This window comes from Haliotis cracherodii, unplaced genomic scaffold, assembly GCF_022045235.1.
Source record: "Haliotis cracherodii isolate W230 unplaced genomic scaffold, xgHalCrac1.p SCAF_5, whole genome shotgun sequence".
In the NCBI taxonomy this organism is placed as follows: domain Eukaryota; kingdom Metazoa; phylum Mollusca; class Gastropoda; order Lepetellida; family Haliotidae; genus Haliotis; species Haliotis cracherodii.
This window is the reverse complement of record NW_027266308.1, coordinates 47,953,871-47,975,674: the sequence shown is the minus strand read 5'-3', so window position 1 is coordinate 47,975,674 and position 21,804 is coordinate 47,953,871. Positions and strand designations below refer to the sequence as shown.

Here is a 21,804-nt window from a genome sequence, read left to right as displayed (position 1 = left end):
CCTGTTATTCAATTAAAACAATACAACCTATATTGGTCTTATTGTTATCTCTCTAGATTAGAAATCAAAGGGTGCTCCTTAAGAGATTGCAAATTCAGAACTCGTCTGTATCTGGTGCGGCAAGGTAGAAAACACCATCCTGGAACGTTACTTTGTTTGTTTGTTGTTTAACGCCGCACTCAGCAATATTCCGGCTGTATGACGGCGGTCTGTAAATAATCGAGTCTGGACCAGACAATCCAGAAATTGACATCATGAGCATCGATTCACACAATTGGGATCGATGACATGCATCAACCAAGTCAGCGAGCCTGACCACCCGATCCCGTTAGTCGCCTCTTACGACAAGCATAGTCGCCTTATTTCACGATGAAACTTTCTAACTTTTAAAAAGATAACATATCACTACTTTCGCCATGTTTCCTTCCACTATAGCTATAGGTTGTGAGAACTGACTGATGGCTACATGCATTTTATTTTACCATCTGGACTTTCATATATATTACCCAGTATATATATGACGTTAACGACAGAGAATAATCACTATCGATTATCTGCCGAAGCAGACTTCATTATGGACGTAAAAGGCAAAAAAGGGGTAAAGATTATATGAATGGATCACTGTGATCAGTGATGACACTAGTGTTCGCGAAAACCGTAAGCATGTCCTGCCCCACCCTTGGCACCCGCCACACACACTATTTGCAGAGAGAAGTGTTTGCTGCCTGACGCGGCACAGCACCAGAAACACCATGTAAGCATAATGTATGGTACCGACATATCACATTACACAACGTTGTAATGCTTATATATAGCATAAAACAATTATAGACTAGTAACAAAATATATTGCAACCATTATCTTAAAAAAAACAGGAATATCTGCCAACCCTATTTCTTATTATCTGTGTGACAATTGTCAGTAAAGTATGGCTGGGGTGTTCAAAAAGTCTGAAATACTGTATGGGAACAAAACATAGTGTCTGTATTATACTTTCTAACTATCCATCTATTTGTCTTGCTTGGTGCTGCATGCTGTTGAATGTTAATGTCATCAATCCGGGGTAGAATAGGTCTTCAGCAACCCATGCTTGTCGTAAAAGGCGACTCTGCTTGTAGTAAGAAGCGATTAACGGGATCGGGTGGTCAGGCTCGCTGACTTTGTTGATGCATGTCATCGATCCCATATTGCAAGGATCGATGCTTATGATATTAATCACTGGATCGTCTGGTTCAGACTCGAATTTTTACAAGCCACCGTCATATAGCTGGAATATTGCTGAGCACGGCGTTAAACAACCAACCAACCAAATTATGTCATCAAGGAATATCATTCAGATGATCAGACGATCCTAAACATCATGTTTCAATATTTGTATAATTCAGATGTGTGGCGTGTTCTAATATTTGTATAATTCAGAAGTGTGGCGTGTTAGACCTTCCTAAACATCATGTCTTAATATTTGTATAATTCCGATGCGTGGTGTGTCAGAGGTCCCCAAACATCATGTCTCAATATTTGTATAATTCAGAAGTGTGGTGTGTTAGACGTTCCTAAACATCATGTCTCAATATTTGTATAATTCAGAAGTGTGGCGTGTTAACCTTCCTAAACATCATGTCTTAATATTTGTATAATTCAGATGTGGGGTGTGTTAGACGTTCCTAAACATCATGTTTCAATATTTGTATAATTCAGATGTGTGGTGTGTTAGGTGACTTCCTTACCTAATGTCTTATAAGTAATAGTTTTAGGGTTGTGCTACGTCAGCTGTCCTTCATACATTGTGTCAGTATTGGTATCATTCGGGTTGTTAAAGAGTTGCAGTGATCAGGGTTCTCTCTGAAGTATCAAAAAAGCCATGGGATGTGTGATATCTTGCTGCAGAGATTGGGAGTGATCTTACAACAAGCATGAGGTACTAAGTACCGCTTCGGACGTGTCGGTTATTTTATATGATATCTGTGAGTTCTCACGTGTTTCTTTTCAAGTAGATCTTACTGTACCAGGATGTTTGGTAGCGGATGTCAGATTTTTAAAAAAATTAGGCTCTCTCTTGTTTTCAACATGATATCAGCTGAGAACTTTCAGGACAAGGAAAAACATTTACAATGTATACTCCTGGCCCAAACTTGCCCTTGTTGGTAGCCTTCCGCTCATCGACAAGTTGGACCAGGAGCAAGGTCTGGTCAGATGACTAATTCGGTTTGCGCTTCACTGCAATGATTTGTGCGGAATCCATCGCGCGAAGTGTAGACAGATGCACGCCCGCGTGTTGACATCACGTGACAGTCATGCGATACAAAATCATGCCTCTAAAACTGAAGAGTGCTCGGAATTCTAAATATAACAGAGGGATTTCCCTGGTTACGACCAATGTCCGAACTGAGAGTTACTCTCACAGTTTTACTTTACTCTCAGAGTCATTATGATTACACCCTTAAGTGTAACACTTAGCTAAGAATTTTTTAGCGAGTAAAGAGTATTCTTAAGAAAATTCTAAGAATGTTTAAGAATATCGCCACTGATCACAAGAAATGGGATTCGACACCATTCTTCTCGGAGAGCCTATGATAACGTATTGTTTTGTGCTCTTACTTTGTCAGTCAATGTCAAGTGTTCTATGGCGCTCGGCATTAGTGGCTAAAACAAGGACTGGTCCGATCGGAGTCAGTATACTGTGTCTGAGTGGGGTATTCATGTTAAACTGTGACATGGTATCTCAGTGGGCTGGCACTATAAATCGGCATCAGTCCGGACTAGTACAAGCAGCCACACACACTCACACACACGCACGTGCATGCACGTCGCTATATTAGTGCAATAATCATGGACGCGACGTTAAACCCAATTTCACCTCACCTCGCCACAAGTGTTCTATAGATGATAATTCTGGTGATTGCGATGGCCAAGTCAATTTTTATATGTTGTATGGGGTTGTTTTTTCCGGGGATTCTGATGCAAGAGTGTGAGTGAGTGTGTGTGTATGGTTTTACGCCGCTTTTAGCAATATTCCAGCAATATCACGGCGGTTTGTAAAAAATCGAGTCTGAACCAGACGATCCAGTGAATAATATCATAAGCATCGATCCTTGCAATATGGGATCGAACCCGGGTCTTCGGCGTGACGAGCGAACGCTTTCACCACTAGGCTACCCGACCGCCCCTCTGATGCAAGAACGGTAGAATGACGGGATAGAGAGATTGGTCAATATAACGCTATCCAGTGATGTTTTCTTCCAAAGTCACTAGATCTGTCTTGACTTGGCTACAGATGCCGCCCCAAACCATAATGTCGCCACCTCCAAGCGGCTCGGCATCTTGAAAACTGACCGTGACTGAAATCCTGGAATCTGTTCACTCCTGTGACCAGGACTCTTTACAGGTTTCTGTTCTACCTGTGTTCCAGCACGTCGATGGTGTTCCCGTATCAGCGTTACGTCTCGTAGTGGTCTGTAAGCTCTAGTACCGACAGTTTTCTGGACACGGTTAGGTGACTGACAGGATGACCATCTTACGTCAGTTTAAAGTGGGAGGAAAGGTCGAAGTGATGCAGGTCTTAGACGTTTTCCGCTTCGGTTAAACCCCGAAGCACGGGTATGGGGCTGACAAACCTAGAAACATAATCGGGGAAAACCGGTATTCGACCCCACAATCATAGGTTTCTGGCGTGTCCAAGGGACGCAACTCTGCGCAGCGAGCTGCGGCGACCATTCATCTACATAGTTACTGTTTCAGTAAACAGTGATAAAATAATTAAATTAACACTCTTCCCATGGTCTGTATTTGAAATGTGATGTAAAAAGATGTCTATTTTACGAAGTAAAACATTTCAGCTCCCAAAAATGAAGAAAAGAACACGGCAACCCACCAACCCATCCCCTTTAATATTAAATGATTCGCCCCTTAGTAGTATATCTGCGGTCATACAAGGAATGTTCCGTTTGATTCTTTGCATACTGAGGAGAACTGATGGGTTGCTGAAAAACGATTTTTGTTTCAGCTACAAAAATGTTAATTAAGAGTTTTCTATATTCACCCATACACCTTAAGACAAGAGGCCCATAATGCCTGCATCGCCCACCTGGATATATACGCAATCATAACAAAATTTACATTTGCATTGTACATGTACAAAAGCCCTCGTTACACTATCAAAAACTTTGATCAAAAACTTCATCAAAGTCCATTTTGACCAAGCTTTTGATAGTGTAACATGCCGTCAAAAACTTTGACGAGAAATAGGATCGGTTTCTATTCCATCAAACGTCCAAGTCTTTGACGGGACTTGGATGGAATAGAAACCGATCCTATTTCTCGTCAAACTTTGATCAAAGTTTAATGATGTTGATTTAATTTAGCCAATCAGACTGCAAGGAAGATTCACCCCTTTTCAACCCGAAGTGCATAGAGTCAAGTCAAAATGGGTCAACTATTTTGGACTGACGAGATGTTGCAAGAATTAATTGATTTGTTTCAACAACGAGCAGCCATTCTCGGGACCAAATATGCCTTTGCCTACCCCGACGCCACCTTCTCAACATGGCAATACATATAACAACAGCAAACAATTCTTCGTCAGTAGCATCCACCTTGGCAAGATAATTCCCACCAAAACTTGACGGCCTGTCAAAAACTTTGATGAGTGTAAACAGTCCAACTTGGCCAAAGAAAACTCTGTCAGCATCTAAAATAGGAGGATGGCAAATCTGACAACATGAACGTGTATTTCTCTATATACAAATGTAGCATAAAGATCTGAAACGTTTCAATGTTATGATCCAGGATCTAAGTTTCCAGAGGCAAGGCTGGACCCTAGGGCGAATCCTATTGGCATAAATGTATTATTCTCTTCAAAACAAACAAATGTATACAATGTATGTTTATTATAGGTCGGGGATAATATCGGTTTGCATGTTATGGTCGAGGTTCCTTTGAGAGTGCCGGACAGAATTGTATTAATGGTAATAAGGTGGGGATCTTAACTGTGTTATAAACTCTTTAAGGCCCCGCCCCTCAGACCCTGGTGTGTGTGTGTGATTGTGTGTGTGTGTGTGTGTGTCAGCCCCTCCATTTGTACAATCGTGAAAACCCACCACCTGAAAATACTTCCAACCAAATATGGTTGATGTCCATCTCTTAGTTCCAGAGTAAAAGTCGTTTTAAAGCAATATGGCCAAATTACCTTTTTAGCCCCTCCCGTCAGTCCACGGGGGTGGGGGTGGGGTTCAGCCCCACAATTTGTACAATTTTGAATCCCCACTACCTAGGGTTGCTTCCAACCAAATATAGTTGATATCTGTATATTAGTTCCAGAGAAGAAGTCGCTAAAGCAATATAGCCAAATCACCCCTATTTGGCCCCGCCCCTCAACCCTTGGGGGTCAGCCCCACCATTTGTACAGTTTTGAATCCCCACTACCTAGGGGTGCTACCAGTCAAATTTCGTTAATTTCTAATAAGTGGTTCAGAAGGAGAAGTCGTTTGAATAAATTGTTGACGGACGGACGACGGACGCCACGATATGGCATAAGCTCACCTTGGTCCTTCGGATCCGGTGAGCTAAAAAACATTTCCTTCACTCAGAGATGTCGTATCGGAGTAAAAGGTCCGATTTTATGAGATTGCTGTAATGAACTTTTAATAACCACCAATATCCTTTGGGATCCAGTCGTCTATAGAGCGCAATTCGATGTGCAGTTATTCCCCTTTACTGCATCGGATATCTGGTTGGTTGAAGGTTCGAATCTCAGTTTAACCCTGATAAAGATCATTTGTCTTTCAGCACTGAACCCATGGTCCTGTTTTCTCACCAATTAGGTATAAACGTTGCCTGCGTTACTTCGGACTAAAATCTAACAAAAAGCGGACATAAAAATACGCTACACAAAATGGTGCCAAACACTGTCACTGGACCCAAATTAGTGTATTTTTTAACACCTATGTCAGAAACATTCCAGATATATCGCAGCGACTTAATGAGTATAAGAAGACTGATCATGCATCAACCATACACGGAACATGCTATTGATCAGCCCCTCTATGGATGTACATACATAATGCACATATGAATTGCATGTCGTTCGATAATCTATTCCGAGGCACACATTGTGGTTGTTGGTGTGCGTTGTTAAGGGTTGGCTGGCCAACTCTTGTATCAGACGTGCGTAAATCAAACGCGTCAGAAATCGATACAAGGATAAACAGATCGATAAATTGTCAACGTGCTAACCTCTGCAAATGGAAACCTCCAAGCGGGGAGGGACAGCGTATTCGGTCCCTTTATCCTGTTGTCGTCGTCAACGGCTGTGTTCCTCATTACATGAGCAAAGTGTGGTGGCGTAAATTATATTGTTCCAACGCCGCTATATAACTGGAATACTGTTAAAAGCGGCGTTAAACCCAACTCACTCCCTCACTCATTATTGTTCGTGGGTTCCTTAGGGAAGGGGTCGGGGGCATGCAAAGGAAGACACAATTTCATACAATATCCGCATTTTAAAACAATTTACACTCATATTTGTCCTTTACAATTCCCGTCTTCAGAAAATTTGCGCAATATACCCCAACAATATTTGTATATATTTTAAGAGTGAGTTTGGCTTAATGCCGCTTTGGTGAAACCCACGAGCACAGGCGAACCCGGATTCGAACTCAATCATAGGTTCCGGCATGCCCAAGGGACGCAACGAATTGCGGCGCCTTATGTGACTGGGTCACCGTTCATCAGAAATGCACTCTTGATCTTGATCGCAATTAAGTAAAATCAAAATTCACTTCACTCTAACCTTCACTCATCTTCCCGAGGCAAGGGGAGTTAACTGACTGTAAAAGTCCAGTTTCCACCCTTGCCGAACTAGGGTACAAACCGTTTCTTTTTAATAAACACTTTAACAATGTTATATTGATTCAAGAGAGAATCATTCTTTTAACATGACTATGAATGAATTAGTTTCAGGGGGTTTGTCTAAAAATAACTTGTAAAATCAGGGATTATGTATATTCCCTGCGTGAATCAGACATCAGAGGGATTTTAAAATTCCATGTAACACATACATATTACCAGAAAGTACTGGACCACAGCTGCAAGAATATCTAGATATATAATTTAAAAACTACAACTCCAAGTCTCCACGGTTTGATATGGAAGGACATCCTTTTTTCGATTGCATCTCAATTTGGGCTCCTTAGATTACAAACACTGTTATACGTTAATACTGTAATATTCAGGATATTGTGAAGTTGATTTCATCTTTCACAAATATCAATTAAATACTAAAAGGCTGTTAAAAGTCAGAGACATAATTTGTCAGATACAGAGATCTTATTCATTCAGTATATCAGGCCATATGACCCATAGTTTGCCTTTGTCCATCCAGTTTTAAAATTAATTTAAGACTTATATCGAATCGCTTTGCTTTGGAAACGAATAGTTCATAAATATAACTGAAGAAAGATCAAGCTGACCTGTTTATTAGTGTGAAATTGTAGTAGTATTTGTTTTTATCAAATTGGGACATACATTTGCACAGGGACGGGGACAATTGAGATAAGAAAAGGTTATATCTCATCTGAACGAAAATTCGGGGCGGGAGGGGAATGGAGGGAAAAGTATGGACAGCCTACATGGGTTAGTCACTTGAATTTGAAACATTTTCATCTTTTTGAAATGCATGTTTTAAGAACATAGCAAAAGATTTTATTGTAGTGTTCAGATATGAGATATATCATCAAATGCTTATAGGCCTTCATGCTTAATATATTACACAATTAAAGAAGATATCTATCGCAAATCAATACATACCAATCAAAACATGAAACATTACTAATTTTAAAATATTAATGTGTATCATTATTTAGTGATTGTGATTATCACCACCCACTGATACATAATGTATATTTTTGTGTTGACATGTGGTCTATCTCAAAGTCCATAGACATTGTAAAAGAACGAATTTGATTTAAATACCATTCCGGTTTATTAACCAGCCACACCCACATCAGCCACTTCATGCAAGGAAAACGCCAACCACCTTAATATGTAAAGGATACTTGCTTTTTGATGTCAAACATTCAGCTTAAAACATATATAAAGTCTTGCCATTCAGAGACAACTTGCATTTCTTGGCACCCATCAGTCACTGGAGCATGTTGGAAGACGTGTAGTCAATCAATGTCTCATGGATCTTGAATCACACACTTTCTGGTTTGATCAACCTTTGTCTATCAGTCTATTGTTTGAGTGCCCCCTTCCGACTTCAGATCACCCACCCAATGTTCCATGCCTGCACACAACTACAACCACCAGAACCCATTGGTTGTTACAAAAGTACTTTCCGTGGCCGCTATTTTAAATCTCTGGGGCTGATTATGTCCCAAGTACACCATGCAAGTAAACATTGGACCTGGCAATGGGCTTCAGACAGTTGCTGGTTTGATCAACCCCTGGTTTGTCTGTGCCAGAATATTACATCATTTTCATGCTGACTATATGGTTACATTGCTAACTGCAAGATCTAACTCATTCAAGCAGACCCTCATACAGTCAGTCATATGCTGCTCAGTGGATAAGATATCTTACCAGGTGAGCAGCAATGGTGGGCACTATTCTTTCTTTGGTGCAAACATGACATTGCAAATGATATGGGTGTGCCATACGTTTCCTGCACTCGTGTACCTTTTATTACTCTGAAAATCTTCTCCTAAATCTCTGGTTATGTTCAGTTCAAGAAACCAGGTTAAAGGATTTGTGTTGTTGTTTTTTTAATCTAATGGTTTGACGTTTTCTCCCTGATGTTGTGTCAGTTGTTGAAATAAAATGTTCAAAACAGGGTTAAAATTTGTCAAGATATCTTTCAGATATACGCTTTGATAATGTGAATCCCTTGCGATGGCAAAGTGAACCTTTCATCACAAGGGATACACGTAAGAGGTTTGTTCTCATCTGTCTTAAGCAGATATTTGTGTGTAAACCGACTGTGGCTAATACGACATCTTTGTAAAACGACTTAGTGGGTATGACCGTTTGTTGGTTTCAATTCCTGAAGTTTGTTTCCTACCTAGGTGTCCCACCTCTTTTGCACGAGATCCCGAGTATAACTTTCGATGGTTGGTTTGAAATCACTGTACAGGATCAGTAGTGGAGATAACGGTTTGTCAAAGCTGCTTTAGCTGCAGCATCGGCTTTTGAATTACCTATTATGCCTACATGACTTGGTAGCAAAGGACGATGTCGCATTGGCCAATAGAAAAATCATTGAAAAGTTCTAAAATGTCTAGGATTATGGGATGATTTAAGGAGTCACTTTTAAGTTACTGAAAGCATGACAATGAATCAGTACTGACGTTGCAAGATTTAGTATGTTTAATATCACATGAATATATAAACTCAAATTATGAAAAATGATTTTATTTTTCAACAAAAGTTTGATGGTTCACGTCTTGTTGGAAAAAATTTGTCTTGTAACACATACAAATGGGTTCAAGTTGTATCTTGTAGAAGTTACAACTGAGGTGGTGAAATGAACGTAAAGAAATAATTCTCTATCAGTGAAATTTATGGTAATAAAACTTTGATGTTTTCATGATCACAATAAATAGCACTTCCACATAAGTACACGGGGCACCTAGTGGAGATACGTTTCACAGTATTTGACACAGTAAAGAGTCTTTATTTTCCAGGAAAAGTAGCTCAGTCAACTTCCTCCATCCTGGAGGCATCATCTTCATCACCTTCAAGTGGTGGCATCTCATCTGTGCCAGATTCAGCTGTAGGTTCAGTTGGGATATCATCTTCATCAATTCCTGGAAATACAAGAATTAAACATGTCAAAGACAAAGATATGATATGATGCCAAATAAAAGAAAATTACCTGCTATTCCAAATATAGCATGCTATCCCATTTAACCCTGTAATGGCAGAATACACTTTGAAAAAGCTGCCTGCATCCTCCAAATCAACTGTTTGGGATCATAGTAGTTTTCTGTGTTACTTTTGTAATAGATAAAGAGGAAACAGTCATGTCGCCATAGTTTCGGTGATCTAAAATAAACACAAGTATTTCAGATGGCAATTGTGTTATTTTGTGGTATCGAGATATGTATCATATCATGATCAGTGGAGCAAGATATGTATCTTATCGTGGCCAGTATTCCAATATGAATGCACCCCTAAAAATGATTGAGAACTTACCAAGACCCAGCTTGATCATCCTGTGTATCCTGTTGGCATGTGATGTTGGGTCTTCCAAGGAGAAGCCGGAGGCAAGGAGAGAGGTTTCAAACAGCAGCATGCACAGATCTTTCACTGCCTTGTCGTTCTTGTCAGCATCAGCTTTCTCCTTCAGTGTCTTGACGATGGGGTGGTCAGGGTTGATCTCCAAGTGTTTCTTAGCTGCCATGTAGCCCATAGTGCTGGTATCTCGCAGTGCCTGGGCCTTCATGATCCTCTCCATGTTGGCTGACCACCCATACTGACTTGTGACAATACAGCAAGGGGAGGTAACCAGACGATTGGAAACCACAACCTAAAACAGACAAATAATCATGACTATCTCATACAATACATAATCTACAATGGTGTGGTGCTTTACAGCAAACATTTTCTAGGACATCGAGATATACACATATAAAGCACTCTATGCTCAGGGTATTTTCATCAGCTGGTAAGATATTCAAGCACATTAAGGAAAGCAGCTATCATTGGATAGGAAATAAGAATGTTATTGACTGTAAACAGATTGTATACAAATTGTTATCTTCAAAGTTGTAAACAAATTTCAACAATATTCTTAAATCAAAATTTGAATTAGAAACTGATGTGAAAAACTCAATTCATTCTCAAGGCACATTATCCATTTTCAAACACTATAGTTGTGATTTAGCTGGTTGGTCAAGAAAATCAAGCACCAACCTTTTCTACTTTCTTGTCAAGAATCTCCTTCATGACCTTGCACAGTCCTTCAAACTGAGCCTTGGATTCCTCAAGTTTCTTCTTTTCTTCCTCATCCTCTGGCAGTTCCAGGCCCTCCTTGGTTACACACACCAGGGTCTTCCCATCGTACTCTTTCAGCTGCTGGACACAGTACTCGTCGATAGGGTCAGTCATGTAGATCACCTCAAATCCCCTCTTCTTCACTCTCTCAACAAAGGCAGAGTTCTGAACAGAGTCCTTGCTTTCACCTGGAAGGAGATCAAGATGAAAGACAGGGTTTCAGACTGGGTCAAAAGACATGGAGTGTCTACATTACTTTCAAAATTGTTAACCTCACATCATTCATAAAATCACAAATATCTTTTTAGAATGTTTAACATGTTACCGAGAAAAATCACTGCATGTATAACTTTATTCAAACCTCACATGCCAGGACTGTAGAAACTCTAATCTCTATGGACTCAGGAATTTCTATTTCACCATACTGATAAGAATGAACTCTAGCAAAAACTAATATCATGGACTTACCAGTGATGTAGTAGATGCTCTTCTGGTTTTCCTTCATGCGCGACACATAGTCCTTTAGGGAGGTCACCTCATCCCCTGACTGGGATGTATAGTATCTGAGCAGCTCGGACAGCTTCTTTCTGTTGGTGGAGTCTTCATGGATACCAAGCTGCATCAAATGATAAACCATTTTAGCAACCACTGAATATGTACCACATCGAGATTTTGGAGCTCCTGCAAGCTTACAGTTGGTGCACTTATTTGAAAACCCAATTACACGACAATTAAATACAATGTTTTTGCCAACTATACCTAAAATAATGTGTATATTTAAATGAATACCTTGAGGTTTTTGCTGAACTGGTCATAGAATTTCTTGAAGTTGTCCTTGTCTTCCATGATGTCATCAAACAATTCCATGCACTTCTTCACCAGATTCTTACGGATAACCTTCAAAATCTTGCTCTGTTGCAACATTTCTCTGGATATGTTGAGAGGAAGATCCTCAGAGTCTACAACACCACGCACAAAGTTCAAGTACTCTGGAATGAGATCTTCACAGTTGTCCATGATAAACACACGTCTCACATACAGCTTTATGTTATTCTTCTTCTTCTTGTTCTCGAACATGTCAAATGGAGCCCGCTTGGGCAGAAACAGCAAAGCACGGAACTCCAGCTGTCCTTCCACTGAAAAGTGCTGAAATCACAGAGGGAACAATTAATTTCCTCTCAACAAATTAATATGAACATTTATAATTTAACTAAAATTGTTCAACATAATGTCACTGGCAAGCCCGTTTGCGGTTATGTAAATGTTATAACTAACCATTGCTATAATTCATATCATTTTCCTGCTATTTTCACTTAAACGCCCAGTGGAATCTGTTTCAATGTATAATCAAGAGTGGTTGTTTTCTGGTATTGACATATTTTACGTCAGTTCAGTTCTCTATAATCTATGTATGTACCTTGACAGCAAGATGGTCTTCCCAATCATTTGTCAATGACTTATAGAACTCTGCATATTCTTCCTGTGTGATATCATCTGCATTTCTGGTCCACAGTGGTTTGGTCTTGTTCAGTTCTTCATCTTCTGTGTATTTTTCCTTGATCTTCTTCTTCTTCTTTTTGTCTTTGTTTTTGTCTTCATCCTCATCTTCATCAAGATCTTCTACCTTGGGTTTCTCCTCATTCTGAAATTAAATGCAACATTACTCTTAGCATGAAATAGGAATAGACATAGGCATATACATATTGCAATTACTTCATCCATGGATTTGCCTAAGTGGACTTGGTCAAACAGTTCAGGGTCTCACCTCTTCATCCTCTTTCTTCTCCTCATCCTCTTTCTTCTCTTCTTCTTCCTCATCATCAGACACCTCCTTGTCTCTCTCCTTCTCAACCATCAGCTTGATTGGGTAACCTATGAACTGGGAGTGCTTCTTCACAATCTCCTTGACACGACGCTCCTCGAGATATTCAACTTGGTCTTCCTTCATGTAAAGGGTGATCCGAGTTCCACGAGGGAGGGTGGGATCTAAAAATAATAGGACATATTCATTTCAATCCCCACTGTTAGAAACATGCATTAACAAAACATAACATTGTTTTCATGACCCAAAAAGATAGTAAAGTAGTAGTGCTTAATACAAAGAGGCATTAATATTTCTTGCATACAAGGGATTGGCATACCAGTAATAAAAAGAGGTATCTGGCGTTTTCTACTGTAATATTTGAATCTGAACCCCCCTTAACATTTGGCTTATGACAACAAACCCTTGACAATCATTCTTATTGATTGAATAACACTGCTTTAATCTTGTCTAACAATATAGAAAAATAAAGGCGTTTACCATTTGAATTTTTGATGGTGAAAGACCCTCCAGCTGACGACTCCCAGATGTACTGTTCATCATCATTATGTTTCGACTCAACAACCACCCTCTCTGCAACAAGGTAGGCTGAGTAGAAACCCACACCAAACTGTCCAATCATAGAGATATCAGCACCTGCCTGCAGGGCCTCCATGAAAGCCTTTGTTCCAGACTTGGCAATGGTACCAAGATTGTTGACAAGATCGGCTTTGGTCATACCAATACCGCTGTCCTGGATGACAAGGGTTTTATTCTCCTTATCTGGAACAATTCGGATCTGCAGGTCTTTGTTCGCATCCAGTTTGGATGGGTCTGTGAGAGATTCATAACGAATCTTGTCCAAAGCATCAGAGGAGTTGGAAATCAGTTCTCTCAAGAAAATTTCCTTGTTGGAGTAGAAAGTGTTGATGATCAAGCTCATCAGTTGGGCAATTTCTGCTTGGAAGGCAAAGGTCTCAACCTCAGCCTCTTCCATCTGGGCTTCCTGGGGTTCTGGCATCTAAAACAAAAGAGATGCTCAATTAGGGCACAAGATATATGTACCCATGCAAGGGTCCCATTTTATAGGGAATTTCGACCACTAAGCCACATCATGGTGAAAGTATATCTGAAACTTCGTAATGCATGTGATGGGCAACTACTATGTTCTATTATTTCAAAGTGTTCCAACGAATCCTCACTTTATGGAATAACCATAGATGACCAGCAGAAGACTTTACTCAGCGGGTATTGTGGAAAGTATTCCAGTTTACACATGTTCAGTAGGTTTTCTCTAAACACTTTGATAACCAAAAATGCGATCAGTGCTTTAGGCCAATTCTGTGTCGACGATGTCCGATTGTAGTCATGAATGAAATTGATGAAAGACACCCAAATGTTACTTGGCAAATTAACGTGAGAAGTGCAATACAAGTGGACATCATCAAAGTTACATGAATCATCCATTTGTATATATCGAGTATAAAAAACCAACATAATTAAGCTGGCTATCGGTGGCCGAGAAAGACAAAGGAAGCTGAGAGAACAAACAGACCGTGATCAAACCCAAATTGTCCCAATCAGAATGCAGTATGAATGCAATTACCTATGCAATGTTACAAAGATAATGTAAAAGCTCAACACAACTGCTCTTGCAAGCTCATCCACGTTCTAACTCGGCACTCCGGTGATGAGAACACTTTTAGAGTAACTCACATAAATTATCGATCTGGCTGAATCCAATAGAAAACTGTTGACAAAATCCTATTTCCGAATGACTTCATGTATTTAGATCATATCTAATTAACAATATCAGAGAACACACTGTATTAGACGAGCGTGTCTGATCAGATCGCGTCGGTTACGATCGTTTCACAAACCACGTGCTTCCCCACGCCCGGCTTCCTTGTACACACAAAGTTTGCGATCACGCTATTTTTGTGAAATTTTGTCTGAGTATCTTTAGACAGATCTAATAGTATCACATTCAATGTGTTTGCCCTTAAACAATACTCACCTTGAATTAATTCAGTGACACGATAGAGAAAAATCACAAATTTCTAAGACACTCTCCACTGTGCTCTTTCCCTGTCGGCTGCTACAGCGTGAGTGAACGAGTCCGGTTTTATAGACGCGCGCATACCCTGGGCGGAAGCTCGCGCAGATCGAGGAGTTTCTAGAACATTCTGCGGATGTGACGTCACGCTTTAGTTGCTGGCCGAGTTCTGTCTGTAGTTTCGTGATATAGCGAACATAATATTCCATTCGCATTCAGAGAAAACCACTTCTTTCAATGTGGAATACCCACTGATCGCAACTTTTGCTGTTGTTGACGCTAAAATACAGACAAATGATATTATTTTTTGGTTGCATTCGAAGTAATGCCGGTGTGATACATATGAAAGGATCTACACATGAAACTTCAACCTAAACCGATGTGACACATTATCTGTTTGAAATAAAAGAATTAAGTAAAGTAATATTTACACAAAACGTTTAAAGCCATACGGGGAAATCGCGTTTAAGATTTGAAAAATATGTCATTAGTAGTACTTTTATGTAGAACACTTTAATCGCTAAGTTATTGACGCGATTTATATATACGTATATATATTATTCTATGACAGCTATATATAATATGTATGTTAGCGTATGTAGAGTAAACTGTTAAGAATATGAAAGAATATTCCCAAACACACCCTCAAACGTGTCAACGGACTGTTTTTAGAACTATCCACGAACATGTTTGATAGTTGTCTGGTAGAATCGATATAAATATAGACAGGAAAATGAAACACGTCACAAGAAACATACGCATATCCTTGTTTTGTAAATGTAATTTGTTCCTGTCGAAATAAGGGATGTGATGATACGTGTGATGTTGTGTTGGGCTTAGTATAGAAATTGTGCAAAATAACATTTTCTCAGGATGAGTATCATTTGTTTTCACATTACCCAGCGTATCCACTCCAATCCTTCCTACATAGTGTAAGCAGTAGGTAGGGGTAAAACGAATCAAGATTCAAGATTCTTTATTTCAGTATTGGAGGCCTCGTGGCCCAGAGTACAATACATTTACATTTAATTTATTTGTGGAGTAAAACTAATCAGGAATTACAGAAACAATGAATATTAAACTTTTATAAGTGAGTTCGGTTTAACGCCGCTTTGTTTTGATATTTCAGTTGTATCACGGCGAGTCGGCGAATCATGTGAAGAAACGCCCCAAGTGATACATGTCGACATTTTGTACTATGCACAAATTCACCATCGAGGGAGTAGGCCTATAGTTTTGTTTGTTGTTTAACGCCGCACTCAGCAATATTCCAGCTATATTACGGCGGCGGCTGTAAATAATCGAGTCTGGACCAGACAATCCAGTGATTGACATCATGAGCATCGATCCACGCAATTGGGATCGATGACATGCATCAACCAATTCAGCAAGCCTGACCATGCAACCCATCCAGTTAGTCGTCTCTTACGGCAAGCATGGGTTGCTGAAGACATTTTCTACCTCGATCGGATCTTCAGGGGTTAGTAGGCCTATAGCAAAATATTGCTTTGCATGAACTGGAATGTGCACCCAACCAATGGGATCAGGCTCACTGACTTAGTTGATGGATATCGATCACCGCATCCCAGTAGCCTAGATCGATGCTCATGAATGATGTCAATCACTGGATTATCTGGTCCAGACTCGATTACTCACAGACCGCCGTCATATGGCTGGAATATTGCTGAGAGAAGTATAAAACAAACAAACAAACAAACAAACACACAGAAGCAATCCCTGCTTTCAATATGAATGTTTTGAGATATAAAAACTTCATCCAGATATTTTCATCTTTGTCCATATATACACTAAACTACTTTCTTCCGATACCCCATGTACTGCAGGTAAGATAACTAAATCGCAAACCATTGCTTCAAGACTCGCGATCACGTTTTCTCCTTTCATATTTGTAAATTAACAGTTGACCACAGCATAGTATAGAGGTCATCCAGCTTTTTATTTCCGAATTGTGAACTATGTCTATGAAATGCCGGTTGTATCAAACAGACTATATACACAAACACGGAATTTACATTCAAATAATGATACTACAATTCATATTTTAAGGCGAGGTTGGGGGTAAGATGCTTGGTGTTTGTCTGACGTCTGCAGTCTCTACACTTCAAAGCAGCCAATTGTTTTCTCTGAAAGGGGGAGGCAAATAATCGACCCACAGCACATCCAGCATGTTCAGTAAAAGATAAGTTTATTTTGTACGTGTAAAACACGAGGACAGAATAGATTCTAGCATTTTAGAGCTGCAGATTACTATTTGAAATTAAACCCACCCCGACCCTACCCGTCCAACCCAACACAATTGTCGGTTCCTAAGGAAACCGTTCCTAATGTAATCTACATTCAAATACTGATTCAATTAGGCTTACTTAGAACCTGCTATCTAATTACAACATGAACGCTTTAATTAGCTATATTGTTCTACTAAGTACCCTCATAAAACTGACCTGGGCAACAATTACGCAACGTCTAATTGTAATGAGCTTGGTAGCTGGGATTCTCAATGGGGTGTTGTGTGCTCCCCGACTGCGCTCGGTAACCCCCGCCATCCAAGCAGATCACGTGTTTCCTGTTTGCATAATACCTGTAATTCATGCATCGCACTGATTAGCGCCGAGGGACATATCCAAATTTGAAACCGGAATGATATGACCTGCTTATTGATGTCACGGGGTTTTTTTTCAAATAACCAATGAGTCCATATAAGATCTTATGTAGACTACCAGGAATCACAGAAATTATTACAGAATAATTATCGTAAACTGGTGAAATGTTATATATAATAGTGAATGAAAATGACTTAAAAGTTGATTTGGATATTTTGTGTCAGGGGCCCGGTTCCCCAAAGCGATCTTAGCGGTAAGATGATCGTAACTCCCATACTTAGGCTTACGACAGTCGTAGCGCTAAGATCGCTTTGTGGAACGGGTCCCAGGTTAGGATGAGATACTACGGATAACATGGAGGTGACACAAAACTGAAAATACATTTTCCACACCGTTCTGTCCTAGTAGTTTCGTAACAGTAGGACACAGAGCTTATTATACCCACAAGGTTAGAAATAACCGAGTTCATAAAATCGTGTGTGCATATAGAGCAAATAGTGCAAATATCCCTTCACGTTCGCCACTGTATTGTATACGTCATCCGGACGACATTGTTGACCTATTCTTCTATTGTTGAATATAAGATAACTATGTGATAAATCGCAAAGAACAATGGCGAACGAAGCGTGGTTTATTATGCCACGATAAAACAGTGTTCTATCATGACGCCATTTCTGGAGATGCGAACATGCGCTCGCAACTTGATGACGTTGTAAATATGGACGACGTAAGTTTTTAGAGGGAAGTGTCTAGTGAGTTGTTCTCCATAATGTAGCTGGGCAACGTAGATAAACGCAAGGACCGAAGGATCGCACCGTTAAGTCGGAGAGATGTACATGTAAAATTGGTATTGGGAGAAAAGGTTTAGATCCTCCACGTGAAAATTGAGAGAATATTCCGGGAAATGCCACCAACCTAACACACACACACACACACACACACACACTGTTCATAAAATTGTCCTGCCCGACACGGCGGAGGTCGGATTGCATTCAGGGTGTCATTATTTAAATACGGAATATATATATATATATATATATATATATATATATATATATATATATATATATATATATCAGGGTGTCATTATTTAAATACGGAATATATATATATATTTTGCTCCTTCTGAAGCTTTGCATGGAGACGAGAAACACACCATTTATTATGGATGTCTCTATAGAGGGTATTATTCTGATAACATATTACTGCATTGCATTATGGGTTTACAGATTGCAGACCCAAAATAATATACCAAACTGCCGGACAAAAGTAAGCGTACACTTGAAAATTAGATTTGACCCAAACATTACAAAATGTTATCAAAACGTAACTATGATGAAAACAGTCGCGAAAACACTGCATATTTAAAGGGGCACTGATCTAACGCAATTCCCCGGGACTGGTTGTTGCCTTTGTTATTGTTTTTTCCCAGTGAGTACCCGGATGTATAGCAGAAATCTAGACTAGTTCGCGACCTCTGCTGCGCAATTCGTAAGCGCATCAGTCACTTTTATGGGTAGTAATAAGGGCGTATGGTCACATTGATCAACAAAATGAAATACAGTTTTCGAGATAATAAGGAAATGTAGGTATATTTGTTGGTAGCATCGGTAATGGCGACGAAGTTTTGATAAGTCACTTGCTTGGTAATTTTGCGATTTTCGTTTACACTATTTTGACTAGCAACACAAAGTAAATATTTCACCTGAGCATTGCTTTTTTATAGTGTGTATAATTTTTACTGTCAAAATGTGTAACATTTTCAAATTTATTAAAAGTGACTAAAAAAGATTTCCATTTGTATTATTATGTTAACGAATTGCAAACATTTTTATGTTTAATGTCACCACAAGAGACTGAAAATGTTACGTTGAAAAGTACATTTCTATGTTGTTTGGCTTTTAATCCTACATAATAGTCTGTTGTGATTTTTGTAGGCCCTTTTGATCATCTTAATCAATCTGGACAGATGTTTTAGTCCAAATGACTGAAATATTTACACATTTTATAAATTGCCTGAGAGAATCACATTTTACAAATTGACGGTAATATATACACGCTTAAAAAGGAAAAGACCTGTGAAAACAACGTCTATCGTGCATTGTAGAATTTCCCAACCAAGACGTTGAGAAACAAGAACGAATCGGTTCAAATGAAGGAAAACAAAATGCAAATACCATAATTACAACCTACCAAATTTATGTGTATAAATTTTAGGAGCTTCCTTGTTCGAGGAATGTATCCTTGAATATCCACACAAAGGAACAATATCCCACTCGTCTGCAGCTGTACAAAGAAACTTATTCGATGTCACGTGTCTCAGTAACAATCAAATATTTTAAAATATATATATCGTTTCGGGATATTAGAACCCGTGTTCGTTTCTCAACTCATCACTTGGATTGTTTCAGGTGTTTTACATAGGTGTCAAGTCTCAAGGGTCGGCTGAGAAAGCCCACGTGACAACTATTTTCATAACGTCCACGGTTCCTAAAAAATCCATTGAGTGATAGATAACAATGATCAATCAATCAACGTATTATCAGTTAACCCTTTGAACAAAGTATGTTGTTTTTACATCGACACTTCCCGCCTTGATATGAGTGTATTCCCTTTGTTTTAGTAAACCTAGACATGTAAACACTCACTTTTGACATATCCACTGTGCAAGATAACAGTAATTAATCAATCAACGTATTTTCTTAATCCTTTGATGACTTGGAACGATCCGTTGATTTACAAAAAAAAGTAAATCAATTGATCATTCACCTCTTGCTGGTCTGCCACGTGCATATTACATAACACACATTTCACCTCACTTCAAACCTGGATTTAGATTGAATAATTACCCCAGACACAATAAATGCCAAATGGGAACCTTTGTTAGGTAATCTAAGTGGTGCTACCACTAATTGTAATAAATTCATTAACTGAGCATCAAGTGAATGACGACAAATGTAGGGTTATACCAGAAAACGTGGATGACAACAAGAGAGTAGTAGTCGTATTATCGACGCAATCCGAAATCCGAAAATGCTTTCACTGCATAGATACTTTTTTTTAGTATTAAACTATAACCATCTGGGGTATTTCCAAATCCGATGAGCTCCGCCTTTCTTTTTGTCTGTTTGTTTAGGCTGAAGAAATTAATTTACATGCGCCCTTTGTCGAAATCTTTATAGATCACAGTTAACCAATCAGTGTTAATGCAAAAATTCGTAAAACAAATGTTGCCTCCGGCCTCCAAGTGTATTTAGCTGTCCTTGCAGACGGTAGCCCAGTCTCTGGTCACGCTCAGTTGCGTTGCGTATCATCCGTTAACTTACGGGGGAAAAACAATAACAAAGGCAACAACCAGTCCGGGGAATTGCGTTAGATCAGTGCCCCTTTAAGGTACAAAACACAAGATGCATACACTGTGCAACAGGGAAAATTCGCTAAACATCTTTTTCTGGTACCCTTAAATTCTGCACGTGCAGGAAAGGGTACCCGTAAAAATGCACGTTGAGAAATGATATAATATGCAATGATCGTTGCCAAACCATAAGGACATTAATTGATGTTGCCAAGACATGCCAGAGGGCCGTAGGAATGGGGTAAATCGGTGCTCCACCACACCCAGATTGCAAGAAACTTCAGTTGTATACACGTGCAACCACAGTCAGATTGTTTATACGTTGCAGTGAGTGGGTGAGTTTGGTTTCACGCCGCTTTTAGCAATATTACAGCAATATCACGGCGGGGGACACCATGTCGGGAATCGAACCTGGGTCTTCGGCGTGACGAGCGAACGCTTTAACCACTGGGCTACCCGACCGCCCCTAGAACGTTACAGGCAGACTCATGGCAGTACACATGACTGGGCAAGATCAGACAGACAACACAGAATGACCGGCGCTTGTGCACTTTGCATTTGTGCACCAGGTTCATCACAGCGACGGAAAAGCCAATCTGCCAACAAAGGGCGCTGGCCCTTTCCCGGGCCTGACGGAAAAAAGCCGAACGTGAGATTGCGGAAACGCCAGCGACAGTGTTAGGACGCCGCATCAGTCCATGCATACGGCGTCTCCGTGTCGCGGGTATTGAGCCTTCTGCCCCTTCCTTGGAATAACCTTGACCAATGAACTTCAACGTCGAAGGCGGCACAAGGCAATGACGTTGCAGCCTGGACAGAACCATGACTGACAAATAGTGCTTTCCAACTTTGTACAACACAATCCCACAAGGCAAGCTTCAGGAAAAACCGGTTCCATGGGGCATTTGTTACTAAACCTGGTGACCATAGATATCCATTGTAGATACATGAGAATATGTTCATTTTACAGACATTAGTA

At 39.7% G+C, this 21,804-nt stretch overlaps 1 protein-coding gene across 1 annotated transcript; it reads right to left on the bottom strand.

The window, feature by feature from the left end:
• Nucleotides 1-9,392: 9,392 nt before the first annotated feature.
• Nucleotides 9,393-14,920, bottom strand: LOC139443447 (heat shock protein HSP 90-beta-like). The gene is made up of 9 exons (XM_071224434.1): nt 14,811-14,920; nt 13,295-13,814; nt 12,758-12,978; nt 12,410-12,634; nt 11,782-12,138; nt 11,461-11,608; nt 10,912-11,180; nt 10,192-10,525; nt 9,393-9,803 (listed from the first exon to the last, which is right to left on the bottom strand). Exons 2-9 carry the CDS (start codon nt 13,812-13,814, stop codon nt 9,691-9,693), a joined length of 2,187 nt encoding a protein of 728 aa, XP_071080535.1. The 5' UTR covers nt 14,811-14,920; the 3' UTR covers nt 9,393-9,690.
• Between the last annotated feature and the right edge of the window lie 6,884 nt (nt 14,921-21,804).

Coding starts and splice junctions, on each gene's coding strand:
- LOC139443447 (XM_071224434.1), bottom strand. CDS start 13,814: ATGCCAGAACCCCAGGAAGCCCAGATGGAAGAGGCTGAGGTTGAGACC. Junction 10,526..10,911: donor TTGACAAGAAAGTAGAAAAG/GTTGGTGCTTGA, acceptor TGTCTGTTTTAG/GTTGTGGTTTCCAATCGTCT. Junction 9,804..10,191: donor GATGATCAAGCTGGGTCTTG/GTAAGTTCTCAA, acceptor TTGTATTTCCAG/GAATTGATGAAGATGATATC.